Source organism: Elephas maximus, chromosome 1, assembly GCF_024166365.1.
Source record: "Elephas maximus indicus isolate mEleMax1 chromosome 1, mEleMax1 primary haplotype, whole genome shotgun sequence".
Taxonomy (NCBI): Eukaryota; Metazoa; Chordata; class Mammalia; order Proboscidea; family Elephantidae; genus Elephas; species Elephas maximus.
This window is the reverse complement of record NC_064819.1, coordinates 97,115,841-97,128,753: the sequence shown is the minus strand read 5'-3', so window position 1 is coordinate 97,128,753 and position 12,913 is coordinate 97,115,841. Positions and strand designations below refer to the sequence as shown.

At 56.7% G+C, this 12,913-nt stretch overlaps 1 protein-coding gene across 3 annotated transcripts; it reads right to left on the bottom strand.

Annotated features, from left to right (window-relative positions):
• Nucleotides 1–34: 34 nt before the first annotated feature.
• On the bottom strand, nt 35–9,451 carry HMGA1 (high mobility group AT-hook 1). Of its 3 annotated transcripts, none has more exons than XM_049890384.1 (6): nt 9,356–9,451; nt 9,015–9,122; nt 5,516–5,658; nt 3,489–3,572; nt 2,743–2,793; nt 35–1,379 (listed from the first exon to the last, which is right to left on the bottom strand). In XM_049890384.1, exons 3-6 carry the CDS (start codon nt 5,615–5,617, stop codon nt 1,326–1,328), a joined length of 291 nt encoding a protein of 96 aa, XP_049746341.1. In that variant the 5' UTR covers nt 5,618–5,658; nt 9,015–9,122; nt 9,356–9,451; the 3' UTR covers nt 35–1,325. The 3 variants fall into 3 exon arrangements, with proteins under 3 accessions (XP_049746341.1, XP_049746323.1, XP_049746332.1); XM_049890366.1 differs by having other exon boundaries at nt 5,483–5,658; nt 9,356–9,449; XM_049890375.1 differs by lacking the exon at nt 9,015–9,122 and having other exon boundaries at nt 5,483–5,658; nt 9,356–9,435.
• Between the last annotated feature and the right edge of the window lie 3,462 nt (nt 9,452–12,913).

The window sequence follows — 12,913 nt, the reverse complement described above, 5'->3', positions numbered from 1 at the left end:
CCATCACAAAAAAAAAAAAAAGGCTCCAGTCCAGAAAAGGATAATTTTTTATTCAAGTAACTGCAAATAGGAAACCAGAAGGGGGCCCCAGGCTGGGACAAATAATGGCTACCCCCTCCCCAACGGAACAAGGGGAGAGGGTGGCCCCTATACCCTCACCGGTCAACATGGGCCTCCCCTCCTCACTCTGCTGCAGCATCCTGGGGGCAGGGCCCCAACTGCCCTGGAACTGGGGTAGTCAGTTACCCAGCCTGCTGCACCGCAGCCCCGTTCCCCTTGAAGAGCGAGCATCTCGGAGGAGGGGAATGTGGGCAGAAGGGGGGGCGATGAGGATGAACATTTGGCGCTGGGAGCAGCAGCAGCGATGACGGATGTCCCAGAATGAAACATTGAACAAAAAAACAACACAACTGTCCAGAGGTAGTTTGTGAACAGAGGAAAGATGGAACCAGAACCTTGGGGGGCAGGGAGGAGCAGGAAGGGTGGGAGTGGGCAAGGCTAGCTCCTTGGTATTAGTGCCCCATCTGAAGTGGAAAACTGAGGCTACGGCGGAAGCAGACAGGGTGGGTGCATGGTCCCAGTCCACCTTAAGTGGCTGCCACAGGGACCCTGGGCCTCCTCGAGCCCACCTGGATAACTGATGACTCAGGGCCCCCATCAATGCAAACAGAGGAGAAAGAGGGCTCAAATCCCTCCTGCCTTCATTCCTGTGCCCCAAAGGAGGGTCACTGTCCAACCTAGCACAGGGACTCAGGAAGGTGGGGGAGGAAGAAAGGGAGGTATGAGCCCACCTGGTGACAGGGTGGAGGCATCCACAGGCCAAACACCCACCTCCACTGGCCACACCTGCTGCTACCAGTAAAGTGGAGTGAGGCATGTCAGAAGATGGGGCTTGGGCCCCTTTAAGGCCAGGGGAGCCCACCCAAGCCCCTTTATGCGGAGCTAGAGGGAAGAGTGGGAGAGCAGGAGAGCCCAGACAGCAATGTCCCCAGCCCCGAGAGGAAGGGGACGCAGCAGGTGCAGGGTGCGGCTAAGTGGGACATTAGCCTTGTCCTGGAGGGCAAGTGTGTGTGCGTGGCAGGGAGGGATCGCTGGGAACCAAACCAAAGGAAAACTGCTCCCCACTTGACCCTGGGGGCCTACAGCGGCTGGTGTGCTGTGTAGTGTGTGGTGGTGAGGCGCGTGGAGGGTGATGGTGCCAGGAGGGGACGGTGATGCGTGGGCCTGGGGAGAGGGTCAGGGGCGTGGGAGCAGAGCGAAGCTGTCCAGTCCCAGAAGAAACGGCTCCTCGGGTCGGGTCCGGAGCAGGCTGCAGAGCAGGCTGGTCACTGCTCCTCCTCCGAGGACTCCTGCGAGATACCCTCTTCTTCCTCCTTCTCCTGTGGGTAGGAAAGAGCAGGACAAGACCATCAGCAAGAGATGGGACCAGCCCCTCCTTCTCTACCCCCAGAGACCTGAAGGGGGGGTGTGCGGGGGAGGGGCCTGGGCCAGACTCGCCCCCCAGCCCCCACCTCTCCTGCACTCCCTGGCTCTCCACAGAAGGGGATGAGATGAGTCAGGGCTGAGTGTGTGGATGACTCAGCAACCTCCATGGCCGGGTTTCATTCATAAAAAAGGAGGAATTTAAAGAGGAAAAAAAAAAAAAAAATACACGCATGCTGCTCACACACACAGAGTCAGGAGCCAGGCCCCCCAAGGCCCCCAGGCCCATGGGGGGAATACTGGGGGCAGCAGAGCTAGTAGGTGGGGGAAGAACTGGGAAGGGAAGTGATGGCTAGAGTGAGGGGCCCCCCTCCCCACCCGGTGGTCTTGGTAGACAGGGGCAGGTGCTGGGCAGAGTTGGGTCCTGGAGCATCAGGCAGCTCGGGGGGTGGCCGTGGGCTGACCCCAGGCCAGGGCGGGGAGGAAGGGGAAGTGTGTGCCGCCGGGGCTCACTCACTGGGCGGGAATGTCAGGATACCGCATGGGCCCACAGCCCCCGTGCCAGGCACAAACTCCAAAACAACTTGTTTCCTGTTACTCACTTATGGGCCCAGCCAGCGCCCCCCTAACCCCACCCTCGCCCTAGTGGTGGCTCAGCTCGAGGAATGAGTGCCTCGAGGAGTGAAGGGGGCAGGCTAGGGGCAGGAAGGGGCCTGGAGGAAGAAGGCTGGGATAGCCCCAACTGCAGTGCACCCCTGGAAGCAGCCCCCCACCCCTGCCCACTATTTGGGGCCCCAGAGATGGATGACACCTGTCCCGCTGGGATCACACCTCACTCTCACCCAACACCAAGCCCCCCAGGGCTGAGGTCCTTTGTTTTTTTTTCCTCCCCAGCTTTGTCCTTGGTGAGGACAAACCTCACTCCTTCCCCTTGTGGCCTCCCTGTTCTCATCTCTATAACAGGGACCCACTAGATGACCTTCAAGATCTCCCCTACAAGTTCCAAGTCTGTTCCAAGAGCAGAGCGGGGGAGAGGTAGGGAGCCCGCCACCTCAGGGCAGGGCAGGGCAGCGGCATCTGGTTTATACCTGGGACCCCTTGCTTCTCAGGGGTTCAGCCTGGGTGCTAGGAGCCTAGGTAGGCCCTGGACAAACCCCTTTCCTCTTGGTCTCTGTAAACTCTGATGTCCCAACGCTCCTAGCATGCGAGGCAGGGAAGGCAGTCTTTCTGCAGTGGGTTCCTGGGATCAGGCATCATCCCTTCTTAACACCCCACCCCCAAAGAGCCAAAGGGATAAACAGCAGTTGCTCCTTCACTTACCAGCTTTTTGGGTCTGCCCCTCGGTTTCCTTCCTGGAGCTGTGGTGGTTTTCTAGAGGGTCAGACAAGATCCAATAAGTAAAATATGCCCAATGCCCCAGGACGGGGAGGAATGCAGCAGAGAGGGGCATGAGAAGCAGGTAACTGCCCACCTCTGCTCAGGGCAGCCCAGCACTCTGAGCCTAGCAGGCCCACCAGAGTCCAGCTGGTGATGACTGGGCCAGCCACTAGCTCCCCCACCCCCGACACACACGCCCCCTACTCCATCCTCCACCTATGACTCAGAGGATATGAGTCGTGTTTTAGAAAAAAATAAAAAACAAAAACAACTTTTCTGAAGGGCTGATGCCACCGTGAATCTAGCCTTCCCTGCTTATCCCCACCCCCTCAGGCCCCAGGAGACCCCAGAATAGAATGGAACATTCCAGTTCAGGGGTTTGCAGAGCTGCCCCTTTTGGTCTCCCTATCTTGCCTTTCTCCAGACCAGGAAAGCTGCAGGTGCTACTGACTTACTTGATTTCCCCATGATCCTGAGCAGGACCACACCCCCAGATGTGAGTCTTCCATTGTCACCCACTTTCCCCAATTACCAAAGACCCACCCCTGTGCCACCAGCCACCATGAGGGGGGGGTGAGGGTGGGGGGAGGGCAGGGCGGTATCAATAACAGAATCAGAGGGACAAGCACTGTGAAGAGGGACCTCCTCTCTTCATCACCTAGGAGCAGCCCCATCTCCTCAAGCCTTACCCGGGTCTTGGCAGCACCCTTGTTTTTGCTCCCCTTTGGTCGGCCCCGAGGTCTCTTAGGTGTTGGCACTTCGCTGGGCTCCTTCTGCAAAGACAGATGGTGCAGTCAGAGACAGAGGGGCACAATCAGAACCTCTCTCACCCTCTTGAGAAGACAGAGACCCTACTACACCCCAGCAGGGTTAAGCCAGCAAGCAATCACCCCGACCCAGAAATCCAGAAGCTACGGCAGGCAAGCCTCTTGAGGTACAAGGCCTCAGTTTGACCATCTTTCCAGAAAGGATTCTAAGCCCCTCCCCTTGCTTCCCTGAGGGTTTTGGTGATGAAGTGATGGCCAGAAGACCCCTGGGAAAGATGTTGTGGGACAGAAAAATAGTGTCAGGCAGCTTTAAGTCCCAGCTCTACAACTGACTAGCTGTAATATCCGGAGTGATGTGCTTAATGCCCGAGCCTCAGTTCTCCATCTGTAAAATGGCAAGAAGACTTACCTTGCAAAGTGTCGTGAAAATTAAAATAATAATGTATGGTAAATGTCTGGCACTGGGCCACGATCATAGATGCTAACTGGACTTCATTTCCTGCCCATCCACCTCCCTCAAATGGAACATGTTGGAGACTGCTGGAGATGCAGAAGAGGAAAAAAGGATTCCCCCTCCATAAAGGGAGCCTCCCGCCTCCACCTGCAAACCTGGACCCCCTTCGGGCTGCCTGCCAAGGGAAAGGAATTAATGCCCAGAACCCCAGACATCTCTGCCACTGTAATTTTAATAACCTCAAGACGGAATAAAGTTTGTGCACAAGGCATGGGTGCGGGGCAGTAAAGGTACGCCAGCTACTGTTTCCTAGGGGTGGCTTCCCATGGGCTGATTTAAGCACAGTTTAGTAACCTTACACCATTCCCCTGCACCCATGCCCGCACCCCTGACTCTGGCTACTAACATAAGCCTTCTGGGGCAGGAGGGTAAAGGGGAGGCTGAGAGAGCTAGTCTAAGGAAAAGAGGATGATCCCCCTCCCCCCATGACTGTGGACTCTGAAGGTGGCAGCCAAATTCCAATACACATAGACATAGCCCTCGGAGTTCAGATACACCAAAGACCCAGACACTGGTCAGTACAGAGAACTCTCTCCATCTTACAGGTAGGGAAGACTGAGGCCTGCGGGTATAACCTGCCCCATGTGTAACAGGTGAGTCACCCTCAATTCCTTTCACCTCTTCTCTTCCCAATAAACAGTCAGAAGTGGACTTCACCAACAGCTGCCTCTTGTTTGGGCCAAAGCCACCTGTGAGAGAAGCCAAGATCTCCACCACATAACAGGTGCCCCCTTCCAAGGCCCTGGCTTGGCCCAGCTCCCTAGGGTGCCTCACAATGCCAGCTGGCATTCTCACCCCTGTAGGACCTTTTAGGCAGCAGCACCAAGGTTCTGAGGGTCCCTCTAAACCAACTCCCCAGCATTACTCAACTTCTTGGGCCTCAATTCCCTTTACAGAGCCCAGCCCTACTTGTGTAGACTATAAACAGGTGCAACCCAGGAAGTACAAAAATTAACAGTAAGTACTTAAAAACTTCTATAGCAAATTGAGAAGTATTTTTTTGTGCACTGGATCAAATGATAAATAATCCTAGACTTGCACGTTATTTTTTTTTTCCATTTTTCAATTAGTTTGTTTTTATCATATTTTACAAAAGTAGCAGTCTATGATAGACGGAAGAATTTCATTTTTACCATGATACAAACACTGGTCTAGATGACCCCTGGGTCCCTTCTGGCTTGGACTTTCTGGCACGGGCTTCAGAACTCACCTTGCGTCCCTCAGCCCCCAGTTCTCTCCTGGGCTCTCAGAGGCTTTGGCCAGAGTCAGGATGTGTGTAGGGTATGTGCACGCGAGGGCCAGGAATGGCTCTGCACCCTCCATTCCCATTTCCGCCTGTTCTGACACACTGGCACATCCCTAGCCAAAAGGAGTAGAGCAAAGCAAAGGTTCAGACACCCACCTGACTCCCTACCAGCGCGGTCCCAGGACTCACCGGAGGCTGCTTGCGTGGCCTGCCCCGCCCCCGCTTCTCAGTGCCGTCCTTTTCCTGCTTGGAGGCCAAGGGCTGGCTGGACTTCGAGCTCGATTCGCTCATCTTCCCTTCTCTACAGAGCAGATGAAGCGATGGCTAGGATGCTGGGAGGCAGAAGAAACTGTTTTAAACAAAGCATCTCCCTTCACCTGCTTCTCATCACCAAGGCACACCACGGGAACTCTGCCTGCTCCCAGGCGTACCCACCTAACCAGGACAAAAGGGTCTGCCCACCCCCAGCATGCTGCCACAAGGCGGGGCAGGGCCGTTGGCCCTAATCAGCTCCTTATCTCCTGTTTAGAAGAGTCCTTTGTCCTACCCCAATACTGCCACCCCCACAGGCCCTGGGCCCATAAGGCACAGCCAGCCCACAGACCTGGCTATGTGACTAAAGCTACCCCTGGACAAAGGTGTGGGTCCAACAGCCTGCCTGGGTCCTCTCCCTTTATAACCAGCAGCTGCCCCCTCCTTCTCTTTTGAGAGAAAACTAAGGTCCTGGGACATGGAAGGAAAGGTAAATGGAAGGAATGAGACCCAGGGATCTGGCGACCATGTAGCCACTCAACCACACATTTGTATCAAGCCCCTGTCCACTCCACTGACAATATTGCCCATCTGGCAAGGTCTAAGACTCAGGACCACAGTAAAAAGGTCCAACCTTGACACTCAGCCAATCACATGGCCAGGGTTGGTGCCTACCCCAGCAGGTTTCTCTATCCCCACCACCCTCCCCCCCACCAGGATTCAAAGATGGAGACAATTTGGAAACAGTACAGAAGACAGGGAAATGGCTAAAACTCCAGTGGGTGAGGAAGGGGTGGAAAAGTAGCCCCAAGTTGAACGGCAGGCTCCTACTCTCCCCTGCTGGGACCCCATACCTAGAGTCAGATGGCATTTTTCTCTTTGACCCTTACTTACTAGAAGCACGGGTTTCTACCTCTGACCTTTCTGACAGACCCTAACCCCAAGAGTCCTAGCAGGGCTGATTCCCAAACCTTCTTGGTCCTTTCCTGGCACTTTCAGTCTTCTCAGAGGCCTGTTTGAGTTTAAGCCGCCCCACTAAGTCTGAGTTTGCCTAAAATCACCCACTGCCAGTTGAGTCTGCATCCTGTATTTGAGACCCTCTTCCAGAGGCTTAAAGAGGACTGTGAGGGTTCCCCACATCTCCACCCCTGTCCTCCCAGTTACCGATAGGAAACAGAGATGATCTAGGAGGCCTATGGCTCTACACTTCTCCCCCAGTAACCAACCAGTCCCTATCTGCCTTGGGCAAAGGGTGGCCCCAAGTGCCTCTGCTTCTGAAATCTCTCCATCTGTAAAATGGATGTAATAATAAGTGACCTGAGCCAACTAACTCTGCGTATTGCTATGAAGATCAAATTAAATAAGTTAAAAAAAGATACTTTAAATTGCGCTACATACATGTAAGATGTGCTCAACCTTCATTTTCTAAGAAATAGCAGGGGGAATCTTGGCTCCAGTCAAAATGAGAACTAGAACATTTGAAAACAACTTTTCTTCCCCCTTTTCAGATCTTTAAGCATTTTCCAATTTTAACCCAATGGAAAAAAAAAGACATTCCGGTAAACTTGTGATTTTTGGAGGGCCGAGGCCCCCATCCTCAAGCATAAAGAGGCCCTCCAGACAGCGGGACTTTGTCTGATAATTATTCTATTTTACAATATTTCAGACTTGGAGACCCTTTTAAACAAGGTGGTTGGTGATTTATCCTGCTCCATCATTAGCGGCTTGGCCTGCTCTGTAATTACAGGCAGTGATTAGAATCTTATATTACACCACAGGTCTCCCTTAAAAACTAAACATCAAAATTAATCAGCTAAATGAGGGCTGACCTCACATGAGGTTTGCCAGGTCCCCCTAACAGAGGGGGTTCCAGTTGAGCGAAGTCAGCCCTGAATCCCAGAGAGCCTGAAGATCCTGGCCGGTCTCCTTGGAAGCTCTTATACCATGCGGCCCCCAACCTCTTGCTACTAGGACCCTTTAATCCACCCGTCCTTCCTCCCCACGCCCAACCAGGCCCCCAGAACCTGAATGAAAGCCTGAGGCCTTCTCTAGAGAAGCCAAGAAATGCCTGTCTCTTCCACCTGTTTCTAAACATCAGGAAGGCCTGGCTTGGAGAAGCCACATTTAGGGCCCAACCTCAATCCCTCCATTAGTAATAAGCCTGCTTGGGCCTCAAGCATGTCCCCTACCTACACTGTGTATGCAACGTGTGCTCCACAAACGCTTAGGGAGCCTGCAAAAATGGCCCTAGGAATCATCTTGGGAGCCCCCTTTCCTTGTTTTCCAAAGAAGAAGTAGCCCAGAGAGGCTTGATGAGTTGCCCAAGGTCACACAGCAAGTTGTCGAGCATAGGTTGGAGTAGGTACCTGGCGATCCCTCCAGCCCGCCACACTTTTCTTCCCCACCTGGAGGCTGGTTATGTCCCTGTAGCCCCCTGCTCCAGACTACTACCCCGAGTGACTCTGCAAGTGTTTGTACCCGACCGTTGCAGGCCAGACGGCGGGACTAGGGGCCGGGGCGAGCGGGGGGAGGGGCGCAAGCCGTTCCTGCAGGCGCGGGAAACCGGCGCACCCTGACCGCATGCACCGCCACGCGGGTGCACCCGGCCCCACTTCCTGCCAGAGGGGGCACCCAAGCCCGCCTTGGGGCAGGAAACCTGGCGCGCGCGGGCGCAGGAGAGAGGAAGAAAGCCACCTCCCTCCGTGCCCTCCCCGCAAAATAAAACCCCCCCAAAAAATAGAAACGGGGAATCATAGGGACTAGTTCCAACAGAGCCCAGCAAAGCAGAGAAACCAGTTTGTGGGGGCGGAGGGCAGGCCCGGCCCTGGGGGCTGAAGAGGAGCGGGCCAGGCCAGAGGTGGGGTCAGGGTGAAGCCCCAAACCCAGGCCCACGATCCGGCCTCATCAGCGGAGGAGGGACCAGGAAAAAGGCCGAGGACAGTTAAGGGCGAATTGCGGGGTGCTTGCCCATCCCCCTCACTTCTAGAACTTCCCCAGGCTGCGGGGGGCGCCCGACCCACCCCCCACTCTCCCGCGGCGCCGCAGCCTGCTACTCTCTCCACCTTCTCGCCCAGGCTCTGGCGAGAGCGGCCGCCGCGCGAGGTGCACCCGGCTCTGCCGGGTGCACAACTCGCGCTCGCTGCAGCCGCGCGCCCCCTCCCCCACCGCGCGCTTTTCCCGGGTCCCCACCCCCCGCGGTGCGCCCGCGGTACGGGGGAAGGGGTGCGGGCGCCCACCCCGCGCCGCCAGGCCCTGCCGCCCGCCCCCGCGCCGCGCGGCCCTCCCCCGCCGGCGACTCGCGCTGCCCCGGCCTGGGAATAAAGCCGGCGGCGCGCGCTGCAGCCCCGGGCGGCTGGCAGAAGGGGCGGCGAGCAGGCGGGGGCGCGGGCGCCCCCAGCCGCCGCCGCCGCCGCCGCGGCCCCCGGGGACGACTCACCGCGAGCTCGGCCGCCGGCCTGCGGTGCGCGCTCGGGGCTGCCGGGAGCGGCGGTGCTGGGCGCTGAGGACCGGCCTGGCTCCGCCGCCGCTGGTAGCGAATGCGGATCTGAAACCAGGAGAGAGCAGAGGTGCTCAGAGCCTGCCGCCGCCGCGTGCCCGCCGCCCAGGCCCCCGCGGGGTATTTATATGCCACATCCAGAGGGGGGCTATTCCCCCTCCCCGAAGGATGGCGAGGGGCAGGAAGCTGGGCACGGCCCGTGCGCGGCCTCAATAAATAAATAATTTAATTAAATTATAGATATAAAAAAAAGGAAGCCACCGGAGCGGCCGCGAACTCACGCCTTCTTGGAGCCGCGCCAGCGCCAGAAATAGCCCGGGCTAGGAGTCCCAATTAGAGGAGCGCAGCCCCGGCTCAGGGGAGCTTAAAAAGAGCGACCCAGGGGCAGGGGGGACGGGCCCGCCCGCGCCAGCCGTGTCACTAAGGGGGCGGGGCCATGCAAATGAGCCCGGGGATTTAAAAGGGCGGCCGCCCGCCAGCCGCCACCGCTCGGGTGGGTGCTGACGGCGGGGAGGGGCCCGCGGTTCCTGACGTCGGGGTGGGGGGGAGCGAGTGCGCGGGAGGCGAGTGCGCGGGAGGCCTGGGCTGGGAACCCGAGGCTATGGCCCACTCGTCACACTCTCGGCCTGAGAGAACTGGCAAGGAGCGCAGAGAAATCAGGAAGCAGCTTTATGCGAGGGGGAGGGCGGCCTTTCTGCCCAAAGTGGGGTCCCCAGGCTAGTCACCTCTTGGGACCTTCTGGGCATGTGGGTCTTCCCTCTCCACGCACCGGTGGGCGTTCGTGCCTGCGGGGTCCACGCGGCGTGAGAGTGGAGAGACGCGAACCTGTTCAGAGAATTCCGCGGCCTATCCTCCGCCCCCTTCGCCCAGATACGCTGCTCATAGATCTCCCCTGGGCGGACAGGTGTCGGCATGTGCATTTCAGTGTCAACCCGCGTGTGGCTGGCTGGTGAAATACAAGTCTTGTGAAACTTGTGAAATTCAAAGAGTTTTAATTAATGGCCACGGGTGAGCCATAATCAAGGTGCAGCCTTCAAGCGAAAGAAACGATTGACTCGTTCGCAAGTCAATCCGAGGAGTCCTTCTTTTAGGTGACGTGGGTGGTGTTTTGGGACATGCGGTCCCAGTTTGTGACCTGGCCCTCTGCTGTGATTTTTTTTCTAAATAAGAAAGCGTGGGCAAGGGATCCCCTGGAAGCTCTTTGAGGGCAGGGGCTGAGTTTTACGCACGCCACACCCGCCACGCCTGGGCCGCCCGGCGCCTGACTCAACAAAAACTTGTTGCACAAACGAGAAGGAAGCCAAAGTGGAAAGATGGCGGGGAAGGCGGTGGGGGAAGAAAAGGCGCAGTCGGAGCGGCGCGCCCTGCAGGCCGGGGCCCGGGGCCTTCTTGGGCGCACCTCCCCGCCCTTGGGCCCTGAGGCGGCCTTCCACACCTCCCGTGATGCAGGGAATTGCAATGTGGTCCAGTGACACACGGCGGCTGTGACTCATGTTTTTCTTTGCTCCCCTTCTCCTCCCCGGTCAGCCGAGGCCCCGGCCCAGCCCCCTCCTCAGGAGGCGATCGGGCGGTGGAGGGGGACGCTAGGAAAACCCTGAACCCGGAGTGGAGGCGGGGTGGGGAGCTGGAGGGGCCGGGCCTCCTAGTTTCAGGAATGTTTCAGGAATGTTTCCGGTGGGGGTGGGGAACAGAGCCGGGAGTGGGCCCAGCCCCCACCCCAGGGCAGCGGGATGGCGCTCTGGGCCCGGGGCAGCACGTGCTCGGCCGGGTGGGGGTGGGGGCGCCTAGGCGGGAAGGCGCCGGGGGCTGAGAGAGCGGGTTCAAAGGGGAGGGCGCGGGCCTGGGGCCTGCCCAGGCCGGGGGTGGGCCCGAAGGCCGCGCTCCGCGCGCTGGTTCCCCGCCCTGCGCCCAGGTGAAAGGCAGTTCCTGAGAAGTCCTGAGGCCGCCCCAGAAGGGGAGAGGAAGTCACCGAAGGGCGCCCGAGGGGAGGGGAGAGAAGGGAGGAGGGGGAAGAGAGGGAGAGGCTGGGGGAGGGGCGGCCTGCCCCTTTGTCTGGAGCCGGTTGGTGGGGGTGGGGCGGGGTGAAGCGCGCGGCTCCCTCCATCTTTGTGTCCTGAGCATGGCGCGCGCGCTTAGTAGGCCGCGAGAAGAGTTGGTTGGAGGGCACTGAGTGGCGCGCTCTGGAGCCTTTGCAGCATTGAGTGGAGGGACGCGTCTTCAGCGCCTACTCGTCCACCCCCAGATCACAGGCCCCTGCTAGCAACCCGGTCCCCCACGTCTGGGCCATCCCCCCCAGAGCCCCACGCCCCTATATGCAACCCTGCCCAAGGCCAGCCCTCCCCACGGCTGTCTGGGCTTCTTGTACGAGGTTCTGGGGCTGGCCGTCAGGAAGGCACGGGGATGGTCTTGTTAGCCCCCTCGCCTGGACGCACCTAACCTCAGGGGTGCCTTCCCAGAGAGGGCGATAAAGGCGGGAGAGGGACTTCCCAAGTGGGCTGTGGGAAAACTCGGCCAACTATTTGGCCCACTTCTAGCAAGCCAATTTGATGTTTTTCCTACTCTTATTTTCCCCCTCGTCCTGATTTCCTCATTTACTTTTTTTTTTTTAACCTTGCATTGTGTGTATTTTTGTAATTCACCTCAAACCCTCTCTGGAAGGAGGCAGGTATAAATAAAGATGTAGGCAAATACAGTAAGCTGGTCCCCTCCAGGATTACCCACACCTTGAAATCCAAATAATTCTCTACCCACTGACCCGCACCTAAATGCTTTCTAGATTACAAATGTTCCGAATTCACACTCTGTACTTTTCCTCTTTCAATAGGTATCTCAAAGAGGGATGAGTAGTGGGGGTAAAAAGATGAAGAAGACAATCCCTGTCCCAGCAAATTTCCTGTCTAGGGGAATCTTGACCAGGAATGTCCAAGAGAAAGCTGAATCATAATCCAGGAGATGCCATGAGGCAAAAAGCATTCATTCAGTATTCACTGAGGGCCTACTCCATGCCAGGAACTGGCCCAAACTCTTGGGGTACAATTAGTAAATAAAGCAAAGTTCCCTGCATTCTTGAAACTTAGATTGAGGGGTGGAATGCTTAAGGAGAGCCTTGGTCGATGCTAAAGGAGGTCAGAGGTAAGAGATTGAGAACCTGAGGTGGTTGGTCAAGGAAGTCTCCTGGAGGAGATGGGCTTGAGCAGCCCGTGATGGGATTTGGATAGGTGGGAAACAGTGGGGACCAGGGAGAAGAAGCTATTCTAGGCCTGAGTCTAACCATAACGTCAACCAGGTTGGCCAAGATCTGAGGGAACCTGGAGGAGTTGGTTGGTATTAGACCCAGTCTTTGCCACAAGACGAATTTCCCAATGATCAGATTCAGGTAATAACAGTTTCCGCAAGTATAGCTCAATGAACATCAATGAACCCAAAAGGAGTATCCAGGTAATGGGGTGTTGGGTAACCTTAACTTTTCAGGACAGCTAAAAGTTAAGGTCATTTCCCCCTGAGCTATTGAAATTCTTCCTGAAGTGTGTTAGTTCTTTCCCTGACAATCTCTCAGTCCTGGTTTGGAAATGCAAATGTGGTAGTTTGGGTGTTCTTAGCATTCCCTGGGGATTCAAGTTTTCTTTCCTCCCATCTCTCTAGTCAGCATGTTTGCTTATCATTTTACCTCTTGCTTATCATTTTACCTCTTGCTTCTCAGTCAACTGCTGTTTTTAGAAGAGTAGGAGGAAAGACCCGTGTGGATGGTTAGTGATTGGGTTATTTAAGGTTTTCCAAATGGAGGGGGTGGGGGTGTGACTATGTATGGCATGGGGTATCCAGCCCAGCATGGAAGGTGG

Excerpts from the sequence above, each read along its gene's own strand:
- HMGA1 (XM_049890366.1), bottom strand. The coding sequence starts at position 5,617 with ATGAGCGAATCGAGCTCGAAGTCCAGCCAGCCCTTGGCCTCCAAGCAG. Across the intron at positions 2,794-3,488 it reads AGGGTGCTGCCAAGACCCGG|AAAACCACCACAGCTCCAGG; the intron begins GTAAGGCTTGAG and ends CTGACCCTCTAG. Across the intron at positions 1,380-2,742 it reads GGGGCAGACCCAAAAAGCTG|GAGAAGGAGGAAGAAGAGGG; the intron begins GTAAGTGAAGGA and ends TCCTACCCACAG.